Source organism: Lineus longissimus, chromosome 9, assembly GCF_910592395.1.
Source record: "Lineus longissimus chromosome 9, tnLinLong1.2, whole genome shotgun sequence".
NCBI lineage: Eukaryota > Metazoa > Nemertea > Pilidiophora > Heteronemertea > Lineidae > Lineus > Lineus longissimus.
In genome coordinates, this window is record NC_088316.1 from 11,034,215 (window position 1) to 11,057,939 (window position 23,725).

At 44.3% G+C, this 23,725-nt stretch overlaps 1 protein-coding gene and 1 long non-coding RNA gene across 2 annotated transcripts in view; one reads left to right on the forward strand and one right to left on the reverse strand.

Annotated features, from left to right (window-relative positions):
- The window catches only part of LOC135493178 (uncharacterized), a 57,658-nt gene that overhangs the window by 9,339 nt on the left and 24,594 nt on the right, over positions 1-23,725 (forward strand). The gene's annotated exons all lie outside the window — the stretch shown is intronic.
- LOC135494016 (uncharacterized) lies at positions 153-17,534 on the reverse strand. Its single transcript, XM_064781758.1, has 2 exons — positions 17,407-17,534; positions 153-16,786 (listed from the first exon to the last, which is right to left on the reverse strand). Exon 2 carries the CDS (start codon positions 16,773-16,775, stop codon positions 5,151-5,153), a length of 11,625 nt encoding a protein of 3,874 aa, XP_064637828.1. The 5' UTR covers positions 16,776-16,786; positions 17,407-17,534; the 3' UTR covers positions 153-5,150.

Below are 23,725 nucleotides of genomic sequence, written 5' to 3' on the forward strand. Positions count from 1 at the left end.
CCGATATATCTTGTAGAAGCCCCCTATGGTCAGAAATTAGTACCTAATGCAAGAAAAATGACGTATTCGTTATCTTTATTAGTTCTAGTTATTTTTAAAGGGCGGGGGGGGGGGGGAACTTTGTCTTCGATGAAACAAGGTCGTTAAGAATGTAATCCTAATGTTAGCTTTATTCATGAACTCCTACGATATACATGTACATTGTCATACAAAATCGTCCCTTATATCGGTGTGGTCGTCTCCTCGTACTCTTATCTAACTCGGTGATGCACATGTGCGGCGGCCAAACCGATGAGGCTTCCTCTGGGCGGGGCGTGGAATTTTTTTCCCGAACCTTTCGTACAACACAGTGTACATTGATAAAACTTTCAACTAATCAGATGGATGCAAATATGTGACGTCAAACTCTGATGCATAAATTGGTGGCGGTTACAGAGTTCACGATGGCACCACCACATCTGTCAATAACCCTACGGAATCAGGTGGTGATACAGCACAATGTGGCTGTACTATTAAGTGAACATCCTCTGCAACTGCCTAATGAGGCTGTGAAGTTAGGGGAGCTGTTACTCAATTAGATTCATGGTGAATCTCGTGGAACTACACTCTCGGAGAATAAAGAGGTTGATTTGTTAAACCATGATATTCTCATTTGCATTGCATCTGAGAGCCTAGCAGAAACAACGTTGAAGTCTGGCGTAAAGAAAGCCCCACACCACCTCAGCAAGCATGAGGTATGAGTGAAAAGGCCTAAATCTCAGGATGTCCCACTGTCCCTCTTAAAGGGGTAGGCTACACTCTAAAGAGAGATGAGAAGGACACATCCTAAAGGACACACATTTGACCTAGCTCCTGCTGTGAATAGTCCCCCTTTTTTGTTGAAATCATGTTTTAAATAGCATTGTCCTTATATATTATTATTATTGGGCAAAAGAATGCCATGATTTAAAATTTGGAAAGAGAAAAAGAAAGAAAAAAGGAGAACAAAATATTTAAAAAAATTTTAAAATGTTACCATCCCCTTGCGGGATTCGAACTCGCGCTCATCGAACTTCCCAAAATTGGCTCAAAAATGGACTTTGTGGATGGTCTAAGCTCACGAGTTTGACGTCACATATTTGCTTCCATCTCATTGGTTGAAAGTTTCATCAATGTACACTGTGTTGTACGAAAGGTTCGGGGAAAAAAATTCCGCGGGCGGGGCTCTATATAGTAGAAGACTCACATTACCCTGGGACCTCATTATTTAGATAGGCCTACAGGTCATGTAAATTATACATTCTGTTTCATTTTAATATCAAGAGCAAATACCAAATTGAGACAACGACCATCCTTATACGTTAAAGTACTTATTATTATACAATGTGTACAGAATTAAAAATTACGAATCTTTCCTTTCTTTGACATTCTTCCATTGGCCTGACACCATGTAACATAATGTACTAGTAAAATGTTACACTATAGTTCAACTGTCCAGGAACTAGCCCCATTTCGATTCAACTCTCTAACAGATCAATTCATTATGCACTGAACCATACAACATTCGTGTATGCAAGGACAGTATGTATGGAACAATACAACATTTATGCATACAAGGACATAGTACTTTGCTTTTGGCAGTTGCACCAAAGCTGAACAAATTGTCGTGAACATAGCATGTCCCGCTATAAGGATATTTCTTCCCTACAAAAACCTGTAATACTAGTAAATCCATCATAAACCTCTTTGACATACAATACAAAAGACGATTTCTAATCTCAAAACTATGGAGTAAACTGCACGCATAAACCTTGCTTTCTCCGGCAAAATGATGAAACACAATAAAACACACATTGAAACATGATCAGTAATTATGAAAATCATGTAACATGACTCTAAAATTTTCCTGGAACTTAGAAGTTCTGATAGTATCTGAATACTCCAAAGAACACTACACAAAACATAAAGCTTTTCTGAAATGCCGTCATTCCATATATATTAGAACTTTGTCCTTTCATCATCTCACCCAAAAGTTTAGGGTGTCCTTCCCAGAGGGAATATTCAACCAAAGGCACTGAATCCCTGTACAATGCAACATGCCACCAGTAGCCAGGAAACTATTGCCTTGGTCCAATCACTAGCACCTGCCACAGTCCACCTAAACCATGGTAGGCCATGGGACGAGTGTGAAAAATGTGAAGTTCCGTTTGACAAATTAGCGGGCAAATTGAAAACAGCCGTTTTTGGGTAATATGGGGGTGCTGATTTCAAAAATCAATTTTTCTCCCGCGTAAAATTGCACATTAAGTCAGAAATGAGACCCTTAATAGGGCCTAATGGTCCCAAAGTAGGGGTCAAAAAGTTGATGTCATCGAAACATGTCAACATGGGTATCAAAATGAAGGTCTATGGGGGTACTTTAACATTGCATAGTTTTTGGCCCCCTTAACGAACCGTGGGACCCCCCAGGGAGGGTCAAAAAGGGCAAAAGTGGAAATTTTGACCGCCTCTCATGAGCTTCATGGGCACCGCATGTGGATAAAAACTGTTTTATTCGACAGTACTCACATAGACCTTTTCATAGATACCCATGACGACACCCTTGGGCAAAAGGTTTTCGAGATCTTAAATTTGGAGCCTAAAAAGGGGTCAAAATTACTATCTCGGCAACCCTTACCCGAGAGTGTTGTCATGGGTATCATTCTGAAGGTCTATACGATTACTGTCAAATAAAACAGTCGTTTTTGGGTAATATGGGGGTGCTGATTTCAAAAATCAATTTTTCTCCCGCGTAAAGTTGCACATTAGGTCAGAAATGAGACCCTTAATAGGGCCTAATGGTCCCAAGGTAGGGGTCAAAAAGTTGATGTCATCGAAACATGTCAACATGGGTATCAAAATGAAGGTCTATGGGGGTACTTTAACATTGCATAGTTTTTGGCCCCCTTAACGAACCGTGAGACCCCCAGGGAGGGTCAAAAAGGGCAAAAGTGGTAACTTTGACCCTGTCCCACGATCTTCATAGGGACTATAAATGGATAAAAACTGTTTCATTTCTGACTTAATGTGCAACTTTACGCGGGAGAAGAATTGATTTTTGAAATCAGCACCCCCATATTAACCAAAAACGACTGTTTTCAATTTGCGCGCTAATTTGTCAAACGGAACTTCACATTTTTCACACTCGTCCCATGGCCTAATGTGCTTGTTTCACTTCAGTGCACTCCAATTGCCGAGATCTACTGGATGTGTACCACAATACATTACAATGACCTCACTTCACTCTAATTGCCGAGATATACTGGATGTGTAACACAATACATTACACCTCACTGCACATTTATATATGTGTTTATTCGTACACATTGGTACATTTATAGTGCAGGAGTTCATTACAGTTGGTCGTGCATTACAAACTACAGATGACAAATAAATTTACAGTACCATAGCCTACTGATATAAAGAGATAACCGCTACAAATACAAGCTACAAATTATAAGTAATTTACACTCCTAGTATTCTATTATAGAGAGATCAATGTGGCTCACCAATTCATCAATTAATTAACACATAATGTAGAATATAATTTGGGCAAATTGCCCCTATCCCATCCATACTTAGCAACCAAGAAATTAAACATTTCCCCAGAGACGACCGGTGTGACAGCGGATATAGTCCCCCTGGAGTCATAGTCCGGTAGCATTGTATTTGACCAATTAAGCAGCATGATCTATTGTACCACTAACCCTAACCAAAACATTTAGCAATGCGGGCTATTGTTACACGGACTATCAGCCCTAGCACTACTATCCCCGCCACACCGGCTCCCACCCTCAATATACATTTACCAAGTCGAAGGTGGAAAATCCAGTATAATTAACGGAATCAAAGCATTATGCGTTCGATACGGTAAGCTCAGAAGTTTTCTAATACATATTCTCCATTCTCAATCCCTTGAAATGATAGATCCCACCCCTGATACCCATAGAGAGACATACAATGAGATTTGAAAAGCCTGTATTTTACTTCGTGAGTGGACACCCGAAATTGAGATAATGAAATATTCTTTCTTCTATATATTAAGTCATTTATCGCAGCCTGAACTTTTCTCTTCATCGTGCTTGGCTCAAAGATCATGCCCATATGCACCTCATAGGGAGATGGTCGAAGTACCACCCCCTGATTGCCGAGATCTACTGGATGTGTACCACAATACATTACACTGACCTTACCACTACATTCACTGAGCTTTACATTCTTTTCATCAGTTACCAGGTGTACATGAATTTTTACAGTAAGTTCTAGACTTTGTCGATGCTTTTTTCAACTTTTGCAAAAAGTTGCTGACATTTTGTGGCAATAAATGCAGGTTTTAGCCTGTTGATGTTGAAAACAGCTTGTAAATTTTTACTGTCAAGTCAAGACATTCAGGTATGACAAATGGGCCAACACATGGATCGTAATTCAATGACAGTGACTGTTAGAATTTAACACGAAAGTCATAAAGCATCTCAGAATCTGTTTAGATGACCAACTGGTAATTCAACAAAATGGATCATCATTGCATCAATAATTTCATAATTTTATTTGTTTATATATTATCTTGGTTAGAGAATCATTAGCACATAGCGGATGTAGAAATGTGCATAAAACGATTTGAAAGCATTGCTTCTGATAACGTTATTGTTTTAGAAAGACTACACGCAGGAGCAAAGTGGGTCAAATAGAAAATGCCAAGTGGCCAATAGGTGTCTCTGCTACCTGGCAGCAGGTATACATTGCCACTATTCACGTATGGACGGATGATACTATTCATATGTTCCAGTGAAACGAGGCCCAGTGCCTCTTGTGAGTCAGGTGGAGACGTTGGACGGTGGGACTCTGCTTCCTGCCTATAGTCTTCTTTGACCAACTGTTTACATTGAGATGAATGTAACATGAACCATTATCACTGGCCAGTGGCGGGGTATGTTTTAAAACACTCCAAACCATCATTAGAACGCGCAAGACTTATCAATGATTTCACCACGTGTTCAAGTTATTGTCAGTTGAAGTTGTGCAAAGGTTAAAACAACTCCCAGCTGTGATGATGACGACGATGGCGATGGCGAGGGCGACGGCGACGACGACGACCAGAAATGACAAGACATATTACAAATATCAGCCCTCATTTAGAGGTTTTGATGAAACCAGAAGTGAAACATTGCTGCAGAAAGTGAGATGAAGAGGATCTCTGGTCGTATCCTGCCAGCGCTAGTGGGCACAGCAATCGTAGGGAGTGGGGTGGTCATCTGACAATCATCATGGGTTATATAGAATCGGGCAACCACATATTGTCGAGACACAAAAGGTTCGAAACTGTACCGGGCAGTTATGTCGTGGAAACCAACATGGCTGTGACAGTAAACCCCCAGGGAGAAGTTCCCAATCTCCCCACGTTTTAATGTGACATCATTGCCATCTATTTCACCTTTGCCAGTCCATTGTATTCCATCAGAAATATTCACCAACTTGATCTCTTCTAGATGAAACGATGCGTTGGAAACGAGTCGGTAGCCAATGAAGCCCTTTGCCTCACCCTGCGTGGCGTTGGCCACCCAGAAGAGGAGAACTGGAGGCTCCATGGACAAACCTATCTCCGAGCAGTTGAGGCCAATGAAAGCTGGCTTACAGTTACAGATCCCCGAGGAAGAGCAGTGACCATTGCCAGAGCAGCCACCGGGGCATCTTGCTGTGGAGGTAGTCACTGACACTGTCGTTAAGCTGGCGTTGATAACCTTCTCCTCCATGTTACCAACATTGTCGCTGGCGATTGATACAAGGCTCATGTTGTTTTCGTGAACAGGTAAATCTTGGAGCAAGATGGCCGTTTCACCTTCTAGATCCTGGAGGAACGGACTCAACTGGCCTTCACTGGTTAACCTGTAGATGTTGACTCTCCTCACACTTGCTCCAGTGTCAGATGACTGGATCTGCAGCATGGGCTCGGAGATATTCTCTTGAACCATCAATACTGAAGAAGGTTTCGTGGCGTCTATGGTATTGTATATTTCTGGCGTTTCAATCACCTCATTCTCATCAAAGACAATGGCAGCTTTGGCCTTGACCTTTGACATATGAGGTAAGGATGATTTCATTGCTATTTCATAGGTCACATATCCCTCTCCTTGGCTCGCGTTATTGTTAGGCGGCAGGAATCCGATTAGCGGGTCTGGGATGAGCTCTCCGGTCGATGCGTTCACCGTGGTGAGTTCCCACCAAGCTGTCCTCTCAATCACATCAATACCAGCTTGGATTCGCACCGCATACGACCTTGAACGAGAAAGGTCAAGGGCACTTCTGTGCATGGCCTTGCTGTAATCAAGGTCAAGGGCAATCTCACCAAAACCAATCGGGCCCAATCGAAACGTTCTTAGTTCAACTGATTCACTTATCTCTGTCTTTATGACAACCTTCTGTGCTGGCGCTGAAGCGTTTTCCACATTTTCAAATCGGATCTTGTATCTGCCAATCAGCTTCGGTGGAATGAAGTTTAAATCACCGTAGCCTGCTGGGCCTATAATGTCATTAGGGTCGCGTGAACGGACCCATTCGGGCGATGCATTCCATATCTTATCGAGAAAGTTTCCTGCAAATATGCCCAGACCGGATCCAAATCCAAATGTCAGTGCAAAAGGTTTCCAAAAGCGTTTCATGCTCTCCTTAAAGCTGTTCCTTGTAATCCAATAGAGATAGCTGTGTTTGACAATATTATTCAGGTGCTGTGCATACGGCCCTATAAAGCTCGGCGGCAAGAATTTGGCCCCTAACCCATTGAGGATACCATTGTAAACGGTTGAGCCAAGGTTCTGGGGCTTTCCGTCTATAGCATTAGAAAGAGCGGTTCCTGCTGCTCCGCCGACGAAACCACCTACCAGTGTTGTGCCGGCCATCGCTCCAGGCAATGCCCCACCAGCGATAGCAGCTCCCGTCAATGCGCCCGTCACAAAGGAGCCTGCCACATTACCAAGCGATGGTAAACTTTGGATAAAGGTCTGCCCATTACTCATTCCTTGGGACACACTCCAGCCTGTGGTTGCTATTGTATTGACAACGCCTCCAATAAGCCCAGCAGCAGCAACGAACTGCAACCACTCACCATTGGCGTCTTTGCAGTCTAGTGGGTTGTTGTTGCAGTAAGCGTACGAGTTGGTCGTTCCCTGTCTGCCATGGTGATATGGATCCATACTGATAAAACGTCCCATCTCAGGATCATAAACCCTGGCACGTACCATGTATTTATCGCTCGCACCGGGCAGCTGAAATAATCCAAGCTGACCTCTGTGACGGAAAGGATTCCTTAGCCATTGCTCTACGGTCTTGATATCTTCGCCAAATGGGCTGTATTCATACGAATTGAGTAATAGAGACTTGTCGTCTGTGATAGCTGCCGTGGACAGGTCGGGGTCAAAGTGATAAAAGTAGGCGGATTGGTCGTCTTTGGCGGAGAGGAGTCCCAGCGAAAGGGCATAGTAAAAGTTCTCCTGTTTGCCCCCGCTTCTCCTTGCCAGCACATTGTAGCCATAGGGAGCCAAGTAGTCTGTCAGATACCGCGTGGAGTTCCCATCAGAACAGTTATGCCTCATCAGAGCTCCGAGGGGATCGTAAACAAAGTTGCAACTGTATTTCTCATTATCCAACTTAACTAGCTGGTTGATAGAATTGAACCGTAATCTCAGGCGGGAGCCATCCGCGTTTTCCTTGTAGACCAAATTGCCACTGTGATCATATTGTAACTTTAGAGTATCAACACTGGTCATCTGGTTCAGGTCATTGTGTTTGTATGTTGTGGTTAGAACGCCTTTCGTTACGACTAAGCGATTCAAGACTTTATCGTAATCTAGGTTTGTGACTTCCCCATTGGGTTTGGTCCAGCTGCTGATCTGGCCACCCGCATCATAGTTATAGGTCCAGACTCCTCTGGCAGTCTCCATCCGCCGCCTCTGACCTCTATTATTGAACGTGGTCCTGAAATACGACGCGACAGTGCCATTTTTATAGAAGTTGGTCAAAGAATTGATGCGCTTGGTAACTGAATGATAAGCATAGGTGGTGTAATCACCATTACCAAGCGTCTTCCTCGACAGCTGTCCAGATGGGTCGTACTCAAACTGAGCCAGGGGAGAAGCGGTTAGTTCATCCTTCACCAGCACTAACTTTCCATGGCTGTTGTATCCATAACTGACAGAATAGTTGGTCGTCCGGATGGCTGTTACTTGACGCAGTGCATTCCACGAGTAGATCACCGCATGGCCATCAGAGTGCTCCACCCTTACTGGCTGTCCATATTCATCGTAGTCAATGTTGACCACGTCATTCTGATTGGAGAGCTGGCGGATCTCGTTTCCCTTTTCCTGGTCCAGGTATTCTGTCAACAGAAACCCATCGGACATTGTGACATTGTCAAGCCGGCCTCTGTGATCGTAAGTCAGGCTTGTCTTAGTTCCATCCCTGGCCACGGCGGCGCTCATCCTACCGCGCTTATAAGAATAACTCTCAAACAAGCCATCAGGGAAGATATACTTTTTCAATCTCTCTTCTTTGTCAAATTCCATTCTGAAGACATTATTAGCCGGATCATGTATTTCAAACGTTCCATCTGATGTCCCCACCATGCTGGAGCGACCTCTATTGGCATTTATGCCAGTTACCTTGAACCCGTCCTGGGATCCTGATTGCAGAACCTCGTCCCCTAAATATAACTTGAACCTAGCGCCACCTGTGGTTGTTTCCCAGAAGAAAGGGGCAGCATCTTCGGACGGAGAGAATGCTATTTGTCGCCCGGTTATATCATACACGATCTTCGATGTGACGTTAGACAGCTTTGATAACAGCGTTCCAAACGTTGTTGCGGTAAACGATGTTTTATGAACAACTAGGCCATCAGGATTAATCTTTTCTAGACTCTTAAGAACTTGTTGCGGTGTGTACTTGAAAAGATCTGCCCACTCGTTTCCGTATCTGATGTATGACAAGAGACCGTGCGAATTGTACACAAAACTAACAGCTTGCCCACGCGCAGTAACTGAGATCAGCCGTGGGGTGTTCGCGTTGTACTCATAATTTACAGTCTGCAGTCTCTTTCCTTCTCGAGATTGGAGGACAGCCTTTTCACACAAACTGTGACCAACATGAGATGCAACACTCAAAACAAGGCGATTCTCGTCAGAGTCCACAATTTCAACTGTGCTGTCTGTATAGATATAGATGAGGTTTCTGTTTCGAAATGAGGTCATGACCATTTTGGTTGTGTTAATGTCAAGGACGTATCTCACATTATCTCCCAGTGATGTTACATTTAGGTGTGTTTCGTTTGCAGTTGCACTGTAGCCTTGGCCTGCGTAAACGTTCTCGCTAGTCTTCACCAGGTAAACTGGTAAGTGCTGTATTAGCAATCCAATGCTTGTGTCACTTCTTGCTAAAAGTTTAAAGTCAAGCAGCGGCGTGGTCCAACCTTGTCCGAAATATCCAATTTTGCCTGCAACCGACTTCCGTTGTGAAAACCTTCTCGACAAAAGAATGTCGGTGACAGTTGGTTCCCAAATGTCTGTGGTTTCCTCCATTAGTTTGTCTGTTATCATGTTATCAGCCAAGTTCAACATGAACTCAAGTATCTCTGTTATACCATACACCTTTCTCTTATACTTTATTTGCTCACTTACCACATCTAAGATGTGATTTTTCCAAGATTCAAAATTGTTTCCGTAAATAGAGAGGAATCGCTCGCGTAGGGCGTCCCATTGATTTTCATCCAGGTCCCTTCTTGTCTCTCTGAGGTCAGCCACCAGTTGCTCTTCGACGCTTCTGGAACTGGAGTCGGAAATCAGCACCAACTTGAGCTCTAGGCGCATGGGCTCTGCAGGGGATGGCAGTGAAAAGGAATACTTGCGGACACTCCCAGGAGTCAGCGACTTCCAATAGTCATTAGTGGTTGGTGCGAGAAATAACCATTCATTTCGAGCGCCGGAACCTTCCTGAAAGGAGGGACTGAATAGTCCACCGGGTTGCGCAGATAGGAGGAACACTGGAGTCGGTGTATCTGAGTTGCCTGAGTTCTTAACGACCAAGTCGAGTGTACCAGTCTCGCCTAATCTGAGAGCTCTACCACTGTTGAACTCCACAGAGAGGAGACCAGGAGAAAGGTTCCCAGCTAATGTAATAACCTCTTTGCTCTCAATGGTTTTACCGGTACTGATATCCATCATTCGCATACGGTAATCCCCTGATACGTGACCACCAAGGGCAAAGGTGATATACGCTTGAGAAATACTGGAGACAGTAATACGAGTTGGTACGATTTCTCCACTTCTGCCATTCAAGCTCACCGTCATTTCCTTGTGAAATAGAGCACCATTGACGGTGAAGGTAACATGGTCGACCAAAGCCGCACTCAATGGCTGCACCTTATGGATTTCAAACTCTGCCAATTTTGCGAAGAGCTGTATTTCATAAGGATTCTGTTCTGCTGTGCTTGTTATCAACAAATAGAAGTCACCCGGCGCGGAGTTAACAGCAACAATTGTCTGCGAGACAGAGAAGGCTTGACTGGATCTGACGTCATAATCACCGGAAGTAGGGGTGTCCTCCTTCTTGAGATACAAGTTGTGGAATGCACCACTAGGTGGCCCCATCAGATCTATGATCAACACAGCTTCATCGGGTACATTGGTAATCCTGAATATTCTATCACGTGAGCCTGACATGATGATCTTCTTAAGAACGCCCATTTTGAGTACAGGCATGGTGACACTTAATGCATCTGTCGAGTTGTAGTTGTTGTTGAGATTAACATCATAGACATTGCTTGCGACCGTCACAAGACCATTGTACAGCCCAATTGTCGTGAACGGAACGAGGCTTTTCGAGCTGTATTTGTATGTCTTGTTTCTCGATTGGTATGGTTCCAATTCGAATCGTCCACAGATTGGGCTCCTCAATTCCTCGTCTTCTATCTCCCAATGTTTGTTCTGGCTAAGGTACTGATTGTCGCATTTGTAGCCGTGAGCTTTCTCAACACCGGCATTGGCCAAGGTCCACTCGAGATTAAACTCCTCCCCTGCTATGAGATCAGTTCTGTCAGCAGTGACTGAAACGACTTGTAGATCTGATGGTGGCAGTTGCTTTACCAGTAGAGTTTTCCAAGCTAGGTTTCCTTCCTTCGTCTCCTCGGTGAGGTGCACTCCTGTTTCCACCAATAGGTAATACTGACCACTTACAATAGTTGACGGGATGCTGATTTCCACAGACTGCGCGTACGATTCATTCGCTCCTAAGAGTATCTCAGAAAGTACGGATTTGAGAACTTTGTCGAAGGGGTCTGGTGTGGTGTCTGTGCTCAGATAAATCTTATCCCACCAAGGTCTCAGAGTGCGGCCTTTCCCTATATTCTTGATGGTATATCCGAGGAAGAACGCTAGTTCGGTCTCTATTGAAATGGCATCGGGTAGCATAACCGTTTCAAGATCTGGTAGGGGCATTGGTTTGACTTTGAAGGCTAGTTCGTCTGGAATGACCATCACATCCTGTTGCCCGTCACGGGCATCTCCTAGTCGAGTGACGATGAAGAGTTTTCCCTCTCCAGCTGTGCCAGAGGGTAACGCCACTTCCACCTGCTGGGAGTAGGTTTCCCCAGAATCAACCTTGCGACTCTGGTCGACAGTACCCAATAACACCCCATCGTTCACAATGTTCTCGAGGGTTGGGGAGCCACCACTGTAGACATAAACACCATCTTGCCAGGTCGAACTCGGCATATTGGCTCCCTTATTTTTGACATTGTAAGTGATGTTGAATCGCTCGCCAGCCAAACTCGGCACGGTTGCATCAATGTCTCCTACAGAAAACACAGGTTTAAGAATGTCTTGCACTTTGATATCGATACTCTCTTCATTGTTGTCTTCAGTTTGGTATTCAGGGATTGCATCAGTGGCGTCTACTGAGACCGACACAGTCACCCGGCCAGTCATCCCAGCAGGGAGCACCACAGTCAAACTCTGCTCGTACCTTGAAAGTGCATTGAGTTTGGCTGACACAGCATGTGACTTCTGTAGTTTCCTGTCGCCTTTTCTCACAGTCACCACATCTTTCCAAGTAGTCTCTTCATTGAAGCTGTTACCCTTGTTCTCCACTTCCCAGTTAACCGTCAGAATTCTCGTCCCACCAAACGTCTCCTGCTTGGTGGTGATCCTCATGGGAACCAGATCGGCCGTAGCTGGCATTCCTATCTGGGCTGTGACTTGGTAATGCTCCGTTGGTGTTTTCGTTATGATTGCCTTGTCATCATTAGGTATGACGACAATGAATCCCCACCCACTGACTGACTCTGGCACTGGCACCACCGATTTGGTAGTGTACGTCTTACCAGCAAATAATGCGATAGACATGGAGAGCCTAGCGAGATTGATCCACTGCGAGGATGGTTGGCCTTGTTGTGCGAAGTAGAGGGCATCAACCCAGGAAGATTGGCGAATGTCTGAGATGCCTTGATTGCGAACGGTCCATTGGAAAGAAGCGTTCCTCCCTGAAAGCAACTTACCCCCAGTCTCCATATTCTCAACATTAAGGCTCGGTCTGGCATCAGGGACACGAATTGCTGACGTGGCAACGTTATTTGAGTAGTCAGTCTCTGCTATCGACCGACCGTCATTCAGCTTAACACCGATGTCAAGATCACCATAGAGATCAAGCGGCAGCGCCACCTGTTGTGTTTTCATGGCATTACCGGAGGCCAAGAGGGGGATTATAAATATATTGAGATTATAGCGGGTTGATCCTCTCCTTGCAAAGATTTGAACTGTCAATCGACTTGACTGCGGAAGTGCGTAACCCTCGTTGGTGACCTTGAGTGTGATGTTCAAGATATTTCCGTTGTTGGTGGCGCTGTTTGTTAGTGCTTGGATGCCCGCGGTGAGGTCGGCAAGTTTCTGCACTACTTTGATATTGACATTCTTCCGATTGTTTGCATATGCTTCATACTCGAACACGTACCCTCCTGAATTTGCTACCACAGAAATAGTATAGGTTCCCGTGATGAGACTTGATGGGATTCTGTACTGGATTGACTTGGTATATGAATTGCCTGATAGCAGAATAACTCGATTGAAAACAGTACCAATTGTGACTGATGCTAACTTGGTGACCACTTGGATCCGGTCATACCAGTATGGCTCGTAATTCGCTCCAATCCCAGAATTCCTCACGGTATACTTAACAATCAGCAGCTCATCTGTTGAAACGGCTTTCGGCACGTCTATCACCTCTACGGCCAAGTCAGGTGGAGGCGATAATCGAATTTTCAGTGATGCACCTTTTATGTTGTTTGCTTCGTTTAGATGTTCGAAAATGCTTCCTCTGCTGTCTGTCATGACGGTGACGTTGAAGTCTCCGAATATTCTACGTGGGACGTTCACCTTTACGGAGCGCTCGTACGAACTTCCCGGCAGAAGCTGTGGTTTCTCCGCACCGAGGTGCAGGGTCTTCACGCGCCCTACATCAATGGCAATCCTGTCATACCAAGTCTCGTCTCGTAGAATACCGTTTCCTGAATTGACAACGCGGTATTTGACTGTGATCTCCTCGCCCGAGTAGACACTCTCGGGTATCAATGTGAGCTGGTCAACTTGTAGGTCAGGTGGCGGAGACAGGAGTATCTCAGTTGGGGAGGGCCGCATGAGGAGATTATTGGACCATTCTATCTCACCGGGCATGGCCTTGTATCTGTCCGCCTCGATGAATACATAATAGGTACCAAAGTCAGCATGGTCGACGTTAATCTTAGTCGAGGCCCGGTAGCCATCGCCGGGCAACAGGATGCGATTCTGAACAACATCTTGGAGAAACCTTGCATTCCGTTTGTTGGGTGTCGTACTGATGTAAATACCATCTGACCAATGAAACGTTCCAGAAGCGGCACCACCCGCATTCTTCACCGTCCATTCAATAGTGATGTCTTCTCTTGTAAATGCTGTTGGGGGGGCGAGGATGCTCTGCACAGTAAGGTCGGTCACGGGGTGCGTTTGGAATCCCCAGGTTGGACTTGGAAGAACTTGGTCTTTCAGGTGGTAAACTAGCTTCCACAGATATTTAGTATTCGGCTGTAATGGTTTTGGCACGGTGTAGGTGGTCTGATACAAGGTGTATTTGCTGGCGCTGGATTCGCTCGTTTGCTTTGGCCAGACATAGAGCGAGTAACCAGTGGTGAATGGGTAGGGTTTCCAGACAAACTGAGGCTGTAAAACCACATTCACCTTGCCAATAGGAGGATAGAGCGGTAGATCTGCGGGAAGGATTCTCAGTGTTTGTTTGTGGAGTACACGATGACCACAATCATCTGTTATTTCCCACACCCTTTCCGTGTTTGAATTGCACTGTTGGAGAGGAGGATCATCTCTAAAGGCCACTTTGATATTTCGCTCACACTTTTGTTTGATTGTAAGGTACTTCCGCCAATCTTTCAAATCCTCCAGCGCAGTTGCAGCATCGACGCACGGAATGTCAATGGATGGTAGTCCGCTGACTGTCATTGTCTCGACACCTGAAAATGATATTGTCTGGGCTGCCCGCACGATATTACCCGCCAAGTCAATGGCAGTCCAGTATCTCAGTGTCATGCAGTTACTTACTGAGCCTGCATAAGTATCATTGAAGGAGATTTCCTTGATGCCCACATTATCAGTAGCCGTTGCCTTTCCTAAAGCAGAAGGGGACATATCATCACCGCAGTCTATTTTCACCATATTGGGCAGAGTCATTATCGGAGGGAATTTATCTGAGTAGAACAAAATGGACTTACTAAGACCTACATTACCTACCCCGTCAATAGCTCTTACTGTGAAGTTATACCGGGCAGTCTCAAAAGGACCAAGAGAGGTGGGAGATGTACATTTATAAAAGGTGTTACTTGCAGTCGGGGATGGTGGGAGCTCATTGAGGACACATTCAAAGTTACAGTCTCTGCTGAAGTCATCTGAACATGTGAAACTAGCAAGGGCAGAAGTTTGGTTCGTGTTTGCTGGTGGACCGACCAGGTTGCTTATCAGCGGACGTGTGGTGTCTATGTAAAATGTCAGCCTTTTTGCAGCAATGTTACCCGCTGTATCTTGGGTATCTATGAGCAAGGTATACCGGCCTTCTGGCAACTTGCCAGAACTGATTCCAGTAGAAGAGCAGTTGATTGTGACAAATACAAACTGTGGATTTAGCATTTTACAATGAACAGTTGCTGGTTCGTTAATCGACCAGGAGAACTTGATGGATGACCGGCTGCCCGAGGGACAACTCGTACAGGAAAGCACCGGCGGTGTCGTGTCCTTGATCCTAAAAGTCCAAAACGATTGATCAGTTAACGCGAAAGTCTCTGGACCACAAAATTCCTTACCTTTTGCAACGCCATCTTCCAGGGTTACGTAATACTCCTCTTTTTCAATAAAAGCGAATGATCTGTGTAACGTCAGTTTTCGAAACTCGTAGTTAGCCATCTTTGGTTTAGAAACGTCCACTCGGAAGATTATCGTGTTGTCCTTTGCCTGATGGAAGTTCACGTTCGTAGTTCGATTGGGGCGGAATATGGCAGTGTTGAACTCCAGTAACCATTTCGAATTATCTTTGTTGATCTCTCCCCGTGGTGAGTTAGTCATGATCTTTGGAGGGGGCACACCAGGGATGAGTGTCACGCAGCGCTGCTCAGTGGAGCGGGCAATCTTATCAACAGCTTTGAAGCAGAATATCTTGGGTTCTGTGTCTCCCTTGGTTGCAAGCCACGTATAGGTCAATGCCCACAGCTGGGGTCCCGCTTGCCACAAGTGACGCATCAGATCTCGCGGGGACTGGGTTTGCACTTCAGTCACTGTGTTATCATCAGCCCCGACATCCACCAGGATCGTTTCATTCAGGGTAGTCCCATAGGCAACTCCTATACACGAGCCATCATACCGAGTAGGGGGAATAAACACCGGACCGCTCGAGCAAGGTTCAGCAGACTTCACCACCTGGATCAAGAACTGGACAGGGATGCTACTCAAAGCAGTTGCCGAGTCAACAGATTCAAAGTCCTCAACTTGTAGCGCAACAGGAATGTAGGAGTTCGAAGATACTGTCGTCGCTGTCCAAACTAACTTGCATTCAGTCTCTAGCAGCTTACCTTGATATCTGTGACAAACACTGGCGCATTCACCTTTGGCCGCTTCGGCCCAGCGGCACCGTATCACGTCACCGTCCCTATCTTGTACCGGGATTTGAATGGTCTTGTTGCAGTTTGCTTGTACGACAACGATGGGTGTCATCGCTGCGATTGGTGAAGTGTTCAGTACGCCATTACGTAACGTGGTATTCAGTCGTGTTCGTAGCTCCCAACGACCACCAACACCAGATATCCAGTCACCGCCAGTGAACGAGGCTTCGATCGAACTGTTCACTGGTAATTGAGAAACAAACTTGTTGCTACCGGTGCTCCAATCTCCAGACAGGCTGCAATCCGTGCACTGCACACGAAGGCTCCCTAACGCTCCAGTGCAGCCTGATCGACACTGCAATTCACCGTCACCGAATGAGTAGCCACACTTTCCCGAGGTCAAGCATCTTTGCGCTCGCACGTAGTATGTCGTACGCCATGACATACGGAACACAAAGTTGTATGCAACCGGTCCGGTAGATGACACCTGGGTCGAGTTGAGTGCCTCCATCATAATTGTCCCTCCCCGGAAGTGACTGCAGCTGCTGAGAATAGGGAACAGCAGAAACAGAAGGGCCTGTGACCCCATCGTCGGTTTCACTGGAAAGAGAAAGGGTATGCTTTTGTCAGTGGAGTGTCAAGGGAATGGTAGGCCTACGTACACGAGAGAATTTAGTGACTGCTTCTAGTACTGAAGATAGGGAAGAGCTGGATAGAGGGGCATGTAACCCCATATTTGGTTTCACTGGAAAGAGAGGGAGCTGCGTGTTTTAGTGATGCTTCTTGTGTTTGAAGTGTAGAAGCTTCATGATAGCTTTTGGGTAAAATGGGAGCAGAGGTGCATAAGCCTCCCTCTGCTAGTAGACAGCCTCTCGTCCATCACATGTCAGGTCCTCTTCGTGGTGGCTCCCAGTTAGTTGATACCTTATATAATTAGCGGCTCCATGATGGTGATCTCGGAGTAGATTGGAACCCAAGAGGCGCAGTACTGGACTAGACTCCCGGGCAGTCCATTGCGTCATCCTTATTCATGTACTGCCACAGATGGCGGGAATTTGTGAAGCTGGAAGATTAGCCAATGAGCTCTCAAGGCGTTTTCATAATCCGGAATCATAGTCCTTCAAAAGGCCAGGGTCAATAGGTCCAAATTCGCGTTGTTGTTGTCGAAGAAATCTTGAGATTATCGCTTATGCCTCAACTAAATAAACCAGTGTACCTACCACTAGAGGGAGTTCTTTACGGTATGCTCCGAGGTATACTTCTCTTCTTCTGCTATATACATGTAACTCTCGGGAAATAATCAACTGTCGATCCTGTTTTTGCGTCCACCACTCTCGCAATATTAACTGTCCCACTATTAAGGCTTATCTCTGGACTTGACTCATAACTTGTTGGAAATGGCCTCAACGAGAGGTCTCTTGATTGGTTAACTCAAGGTACATGTTGACTCTTTTCGGCGAAAAGTCCTAATCAGATTAATCTGGGAAAACCCAGTGATCTGGTTAAAGCTGACGGGACGAATATACATGCCCGAGTCAGGCCGAGGTCGAGTAACGGGAATGTTCGTGATGTGCTTTTGGATCTTCAACTGAATATACCCATTATTCCCAGTACACTTATCGAAAGCGAGGCTTCTCTGCAGAAACTTCAGGTTCCACTTCGAGTATGAGCGGCCAGAGATCAATGTACATGTATAACATATTCGGATGACAAAGTATGTACTTGATTGAACCACTGGTCTCCGAACTGAATCAGTTAGGCTTTCATTTAAAACACGGTAGTGCTAAGATAAATTGACCAAACTACATTTATTTGTATCTTTAAAAGAAATCACAGCCATTATATCACTCTAATTCCTTCGGTTTATCATCAAGTTGGTCTCGAAATATATTCTAACATTTTTGATTGACTTTTTTGATGCTCTAACTAATTCATTTCAATTTGATATTTCAATATCATTCTCATTGAAATCTCAAATTCGAGATTTCGAAGTGAAATTCATTTTGAGAAATTTAAGAATGTATTTTTAGACCAACCTGACGATTAACTGAAGAAATCAGAGTGATATATTGGCGTTGGTTGTTTTTAAAGATACAAATAGTTTGGTCATGCGTCCGAAAAATTTATGTACTGATCAATGGACGCTCTTACTCGAAGAAACGCCATGGTGTATGCAGATAATGCCTCACTTTCGATTCGTGCACTGGACGTGGTAATGTATATATTCAGTGGAACACATCGCGAACATTCTCTCGAACCCGGCTTCGGTCTGACTCGGGAATGTATATTTGACATGTCAGCTTTAAAGTAGGCCTTGCACGCAAAGAATGTTTTCTCAGGCCCAGGATGTTGACAAGGAGCGACCGGGTATTGACGGAATGAATGGACTGAGCGGAAGTTAATGGCAGCTTATAATGTCTGATAACTCGCCAATGACGTATGCAATATAAAGGCGTACACCGTTCGGCGGTTCAGGATAATAAAAACATTGACGTACACATTGCCGCAGTTACTATGCATGTGAATGAGCTAGAACTAGGTATTTATTAAATGCGAATAATGTCTACACAACGGATTTGTCGAAATTTATATTCAATACAATTCAATTCAATTTGAAATTTTCAAACTCTTTACAAATTTAATTCTTGCTAATCATATGTGGGTAAAATGCGTGGACTTCGACACAAGCAGAAACGGTACCATCCCTGTGTATGTGCATAACACTGGTCGTCTATAAAGGCCCAAGGTTGAGAAGAGCGACTTAAAAAGGATCTGTATACGTATAATGATGAAAAGACAGAATTCATGATAGCCTCAATGCACAAGTTGTCGAAACTGCAGCCACGCCCAAGCCTTCAAATCGGCTCGTCCACTATTCAACCTTCCACCCAGGTGCGAAATCTTGGGGCCGAGTTCGACCTCTGTATGTCAATGTCTGAGCAAGTGTCTAACACAGTCAAATCACTATACACTGTACTTCCATATCCGCAGACTTTCAAAGATACGTAGGCATCTGGACGGGGCCACGTGTGCCAGAGTTTTGAATGCATTGGTCACGTCCCGGCTTGACTTTCAAAATAGTCTGTTGTTAGGTCTGCCCGACTGTGTTTCTCTCCTACAGAAGGCCCAAAACTCTGCTGCAAGATTGCTCACCAAAACTAGAAAAAGGGAGCACATTACTCCAATCCTGCAGCAACTGCACAGGCTCCCTGTGAGACAGCGCATACATTATAAGGCACTTCTTCTCATTAATAACTCGCTGCACAAAGAAAACAGCCCATCATATCCCCCTATGTAGGGGACATTTTCAAGGTCAACAAACCAGGTCGTTCCCTACGCTTTTCGAGCTGTGTCAAGCTAGCCCTAAATTTCTATACCAAAATCAAGCTAGCCCCATATTTCCAGCACCAAGTTTACTCGGGTCTTACTCGAACTTACTCGGGTAAAGTGTCAAGCTAGCACTAAATTTCCAGCCCATTTTTTTGTTCTTTGCGTTACATTTTAGTATGGTTTTATTGCAATCACCTGCCGTAATAACCGACCTCAGAGACATCTATAGGAAGTCTAAGTTCCTAAAGTCTGATCGAGTGGCCTATGCATTAAGGTTTCCAAAGCCCCACGCTCAAAAACCACTTGGGAGATGGCACTTTTTCAGATTGTTCCTTGACCAAACCACATGGGTACTTAACAAAAAAAAACTATTTCTTAAGTAAATTTTCAATTTTTTTCTTACCACCCCAAGCTCAAAAACCACTTGGAGATGGCACTTTTTCTGATTGTTCCTCGACCAAACCACATGGGTACGGTCGGGGCGATGCATCTAAAAACTACCTTAAAAGAGGAATGTGGTACAAACCGATCGTCAGGGGAATAAGGGAAAGTAACCCGTACTGTACCATGTTGGTGAGGAAACACACCAGAGGAAAACGGGATCTGTTAACCGCACATCTCTATTGTGCGCACTCTAAAACGGGGCTATGTTCAATCGACGCAGTCGTTAAACTCGACCGGAACCTAAATGTAAGGGTTATATACAGTGGAACAGTTTGTCACAAAATGCGTCAGCAGCATGCGCGTCAAGTCCGTGGCCAAGAACGACGAGATCTCCAAAGAATTTTTGCATCTGGAGACATGCCGCACAATGAATGTCTCAAGCGCATCACTGAGAAGGGTGCAGACCTGTTGGGGGTGCATGGAAATTGTGATGATATTGGAAAGACTAGTCAGGTTTTCCGACAAATAGCGCATGAGGCAAACATGCAACTCGCATTCGACAGAGATGAAATGACGAGTTGAAGATCCAAGGTGAAGTCCAAAATGGCGGCTGATAATAAAAATGCAAAAATACCTGGCTTCATTCAGTTAATCGCGTTAGACCCACAATTTGTCTTCTACTGGCGGGAAGATGGGATCCGCCTTTTGCACGATCTAAGTCAGATGGATGCAGCGGTAATCGATGCAACGGGGAAAGTAGTCCGAAAACCCAAGAAAGGGAAGAAGTATATTCTTTAAAACTTCTGGTCACACCTAGGAACGAGAGTGGTATGAGGCTATGTGGGGCATCGTCCCCTACCGTACCCATGTGGTTTGGTCGAGGAACAATCAGAAAAAGTGCCATCTCCAAGTTGTTTTTGAGCTTGGGGTGTTAAAAAAAAATGGAAAATTTACTTAACAAATATTTAAAAAAAATTCTGGTCACACCTAGGAACGAGAGTGGTATGAGGCTATGTGGGGCATCGCCCCCGACCGTACTCATGTGGTTTGGTCGAGGAACAAAGTGGTTTTTGAGCGTGGGGCTTTATCAGAAAAAGTGCCATCTCCAAGTGGTTTTTGAGCTTGGGTTGTTAAGAAAAAAATGGAATATTTACTTAACAAATATTTAAGAGATATTCTGGTCACACCTAGGAACGAGAGTGGTATGAGGGTATGTGGGGCATCGTCCCCGACCGTACCCATGTGGTGTAGTCGAGGAACAATCAGAAAAAGTGCCATCTCCAAGTGGTTTTTGAGCTTGTGGTGGTGAGAAAAAAACTAGAAAATTTACTTAACAAATATTTGAAAAAAATTCTGGTCACACCTAGGAACGGGAGCGGTATGAGTCTATGTGGGGCATCGTCCCCGACCGTACACATGTGGTTTGGTCGAGGAACAATCAGAAAAAGTGCCATCTCCAAGTGGTTTTTGAGCTTGGGGTGTTAAGAAAAAAAATGGAATATTTACTTAGCAAATATTTAAAAAAAATTCTGGTCACACCTAGGAACGAGAGTGGTATGAGGCTATGCAAGGCATCGCCCCCGACCGTACCCATGTGGTTTGGTTGAGGAACAATCAGAAAAAGTGCCATCTCCAAGTTGTTTTTGAGCTTGGGGTGTTAAGAAAAAAAATGGAAAATTTACTTTAAAAATATTTTTTTTAAATTCTGGTCACACCTAGGAAAGAGAGTGGTATGAGGCTATGCAGGGCATCGCCCCCGACCGTACCCATGTGGTTTGGTTGAGGAACAATCAGAAAAAGTGCCATCTCCAAGTGGTTTTGAGCTTGGGGTGTTAAGAAAAAAATTAGAAAATTTACTTAACAAATATTTGAAAAAAATTCTGGTCACAACTAGGAACGAGAGCGGTATGAGGCTATGAAGGGCATCGTCCTCGACCGTACACATGTGGTTTCGTCGAGGAACAATCAGAAAAAGTGCCATCTCCAAGTGGTTTTTGAGCTTGGGGTGTTAAGAAAAAAATGGAAAATTTACTTAACAAATATTTAAAAGAAATTGTGGTCACACCTAGGAATGAGAGTGGTATGAGGCTATGCGGGACATCGCCCCTGACCGTAACCTTCTTGTTTGGTCGAGGAACAATCAGAAAAAGTGCCATCTCCAAGTGGTTTTTGAGCTTGGGGTGTTAAAAAAAATGGAAAATTTACTTAACAAATATTTAAAAAAAATTCTGGTCACACCTAGGAACGAGAGTGGTATGAGGCTATGTGGGGCATCGCCCCCGACCGTACTCATGTGGTTTGGTCGAAAAACAAAGTGGTTTTTGAGCGTGGGGCTTTAGAAACCTTAATCCATAGGCTAGTCAGACTTTAGGAACTTAAACTTCCTATAGATGTCTCTGAGGTCGGTTATTACGGCAGGTGATTGCAGTAAAACCATACTAAAATTTAACGCAAAGAACAAAAAAATGGGGCTGGAAATTTAGTGCTAGCTTGACACTTTACCCGAGTAAGTTCGAGTAAGACCCGAGTAAACTTGGTGCTGGAAATATGGGGCTAGCTTGATTTGGGTATAGAAATTTGGGGCTAGCTTGACACAAGCCGCTCTTCGGACGATCCCTGGCTGCTAGCTATTCCACGCTCCACGTATGGCGACCGATCAATTTCCGTTCTTGGCCCAAGACTTTGGAACGATTTGCCTGTAGATATGCGCTGTCTCACATCAACTGAACTTTTTAAGAAAAAAATAAAAACGCACCTTTTTTAAATACTCAATCTGATGCCATCTATTGTTTTATCAAATGTTCTACTTTTTTTAATTTGTCACTGTTCTTAATAATTTTATAATTTTTCCTTCCTGCACATGTACAGTGCTAAGAAAATGTCTTTTTTACATTAATGTAGCACTTAAATAGAATAAATTATTATTATCATCATTATTATACTGATAAACCCCTGTAGAAAGAGTAACAATTATGTCTACATTTTTATCCATATACGAATAAGGATCCTTGATCTGACCCTGATCGCAACTTTCCTATTGTGTAATTCGTGCTTTAATCAAAAATCTAAAGCCTTCTAACTTGAAACAAATATCACTAAGTTAGGGATATAAACGAAAATGGCGTTGTCCTTTTAATTGTTGATTACGTAATTTGCAAATAATCTATTTTTTCGGGCTAATTTTGGGTAAATTTTTACAAAAGCAATCGGCAAAATTTTGATATTTGCTTCGTTCATGAAAGATAATGAGCTATTTTGTTTCATGTATTTATTTGGTTGTTTGCGTGCGCATCTAGTTTTTAGACGCCAGTAGGCTACGACCGGTACGCTCAGTCTTCGGCCAGGTTTAGTCTGGTTGCCACTTCCTCCCGTTTCCCCGATGATGTCAACGTTTCTCGATTATTCTGTTGTCCTCGTTGTCATCGATGTTTCGATTCAGTCTGCAATCTAAGCCATATTATATCCTTATCTGCTAAAACTCAGCCTCGTTGCTAAAACTCAGCCTCGTTTTGGTACCAATGCATGATAGTGCATTGGTGCTGCAATGTACTACCTGTCTGATAGAGAGTAGCCAAATGATTATGTGCCACTAAAAGTGTCCCCTGTGACAATACAGTTACCAACATCTGTTTCTATCTTGCTGATATTGGAAGAATAGGTTACTCACTGACTGTTTATGATATTTATCCTCAAACATATTATCCTATTTAGCTCAGTAGACAGATTAATAATCCTAAACAATCCTGAAGGGTGTGGCTGCCCTTTTTGGGCGTGTTCTGGGAGGCTTAAAGAGCATTGAGAGTGAAATATCCACTAGACCTCTCT

Excerpts from the sequence above, each read along its gene's own strand:
- LOC135494016 (XM_064781758.1), bottom strand. The coding sequence starts at position 16,775 with ATGGGGTCACAGGCCCTTCTGTTTCTGCTGTTCCCTATTCTCAGCAGC.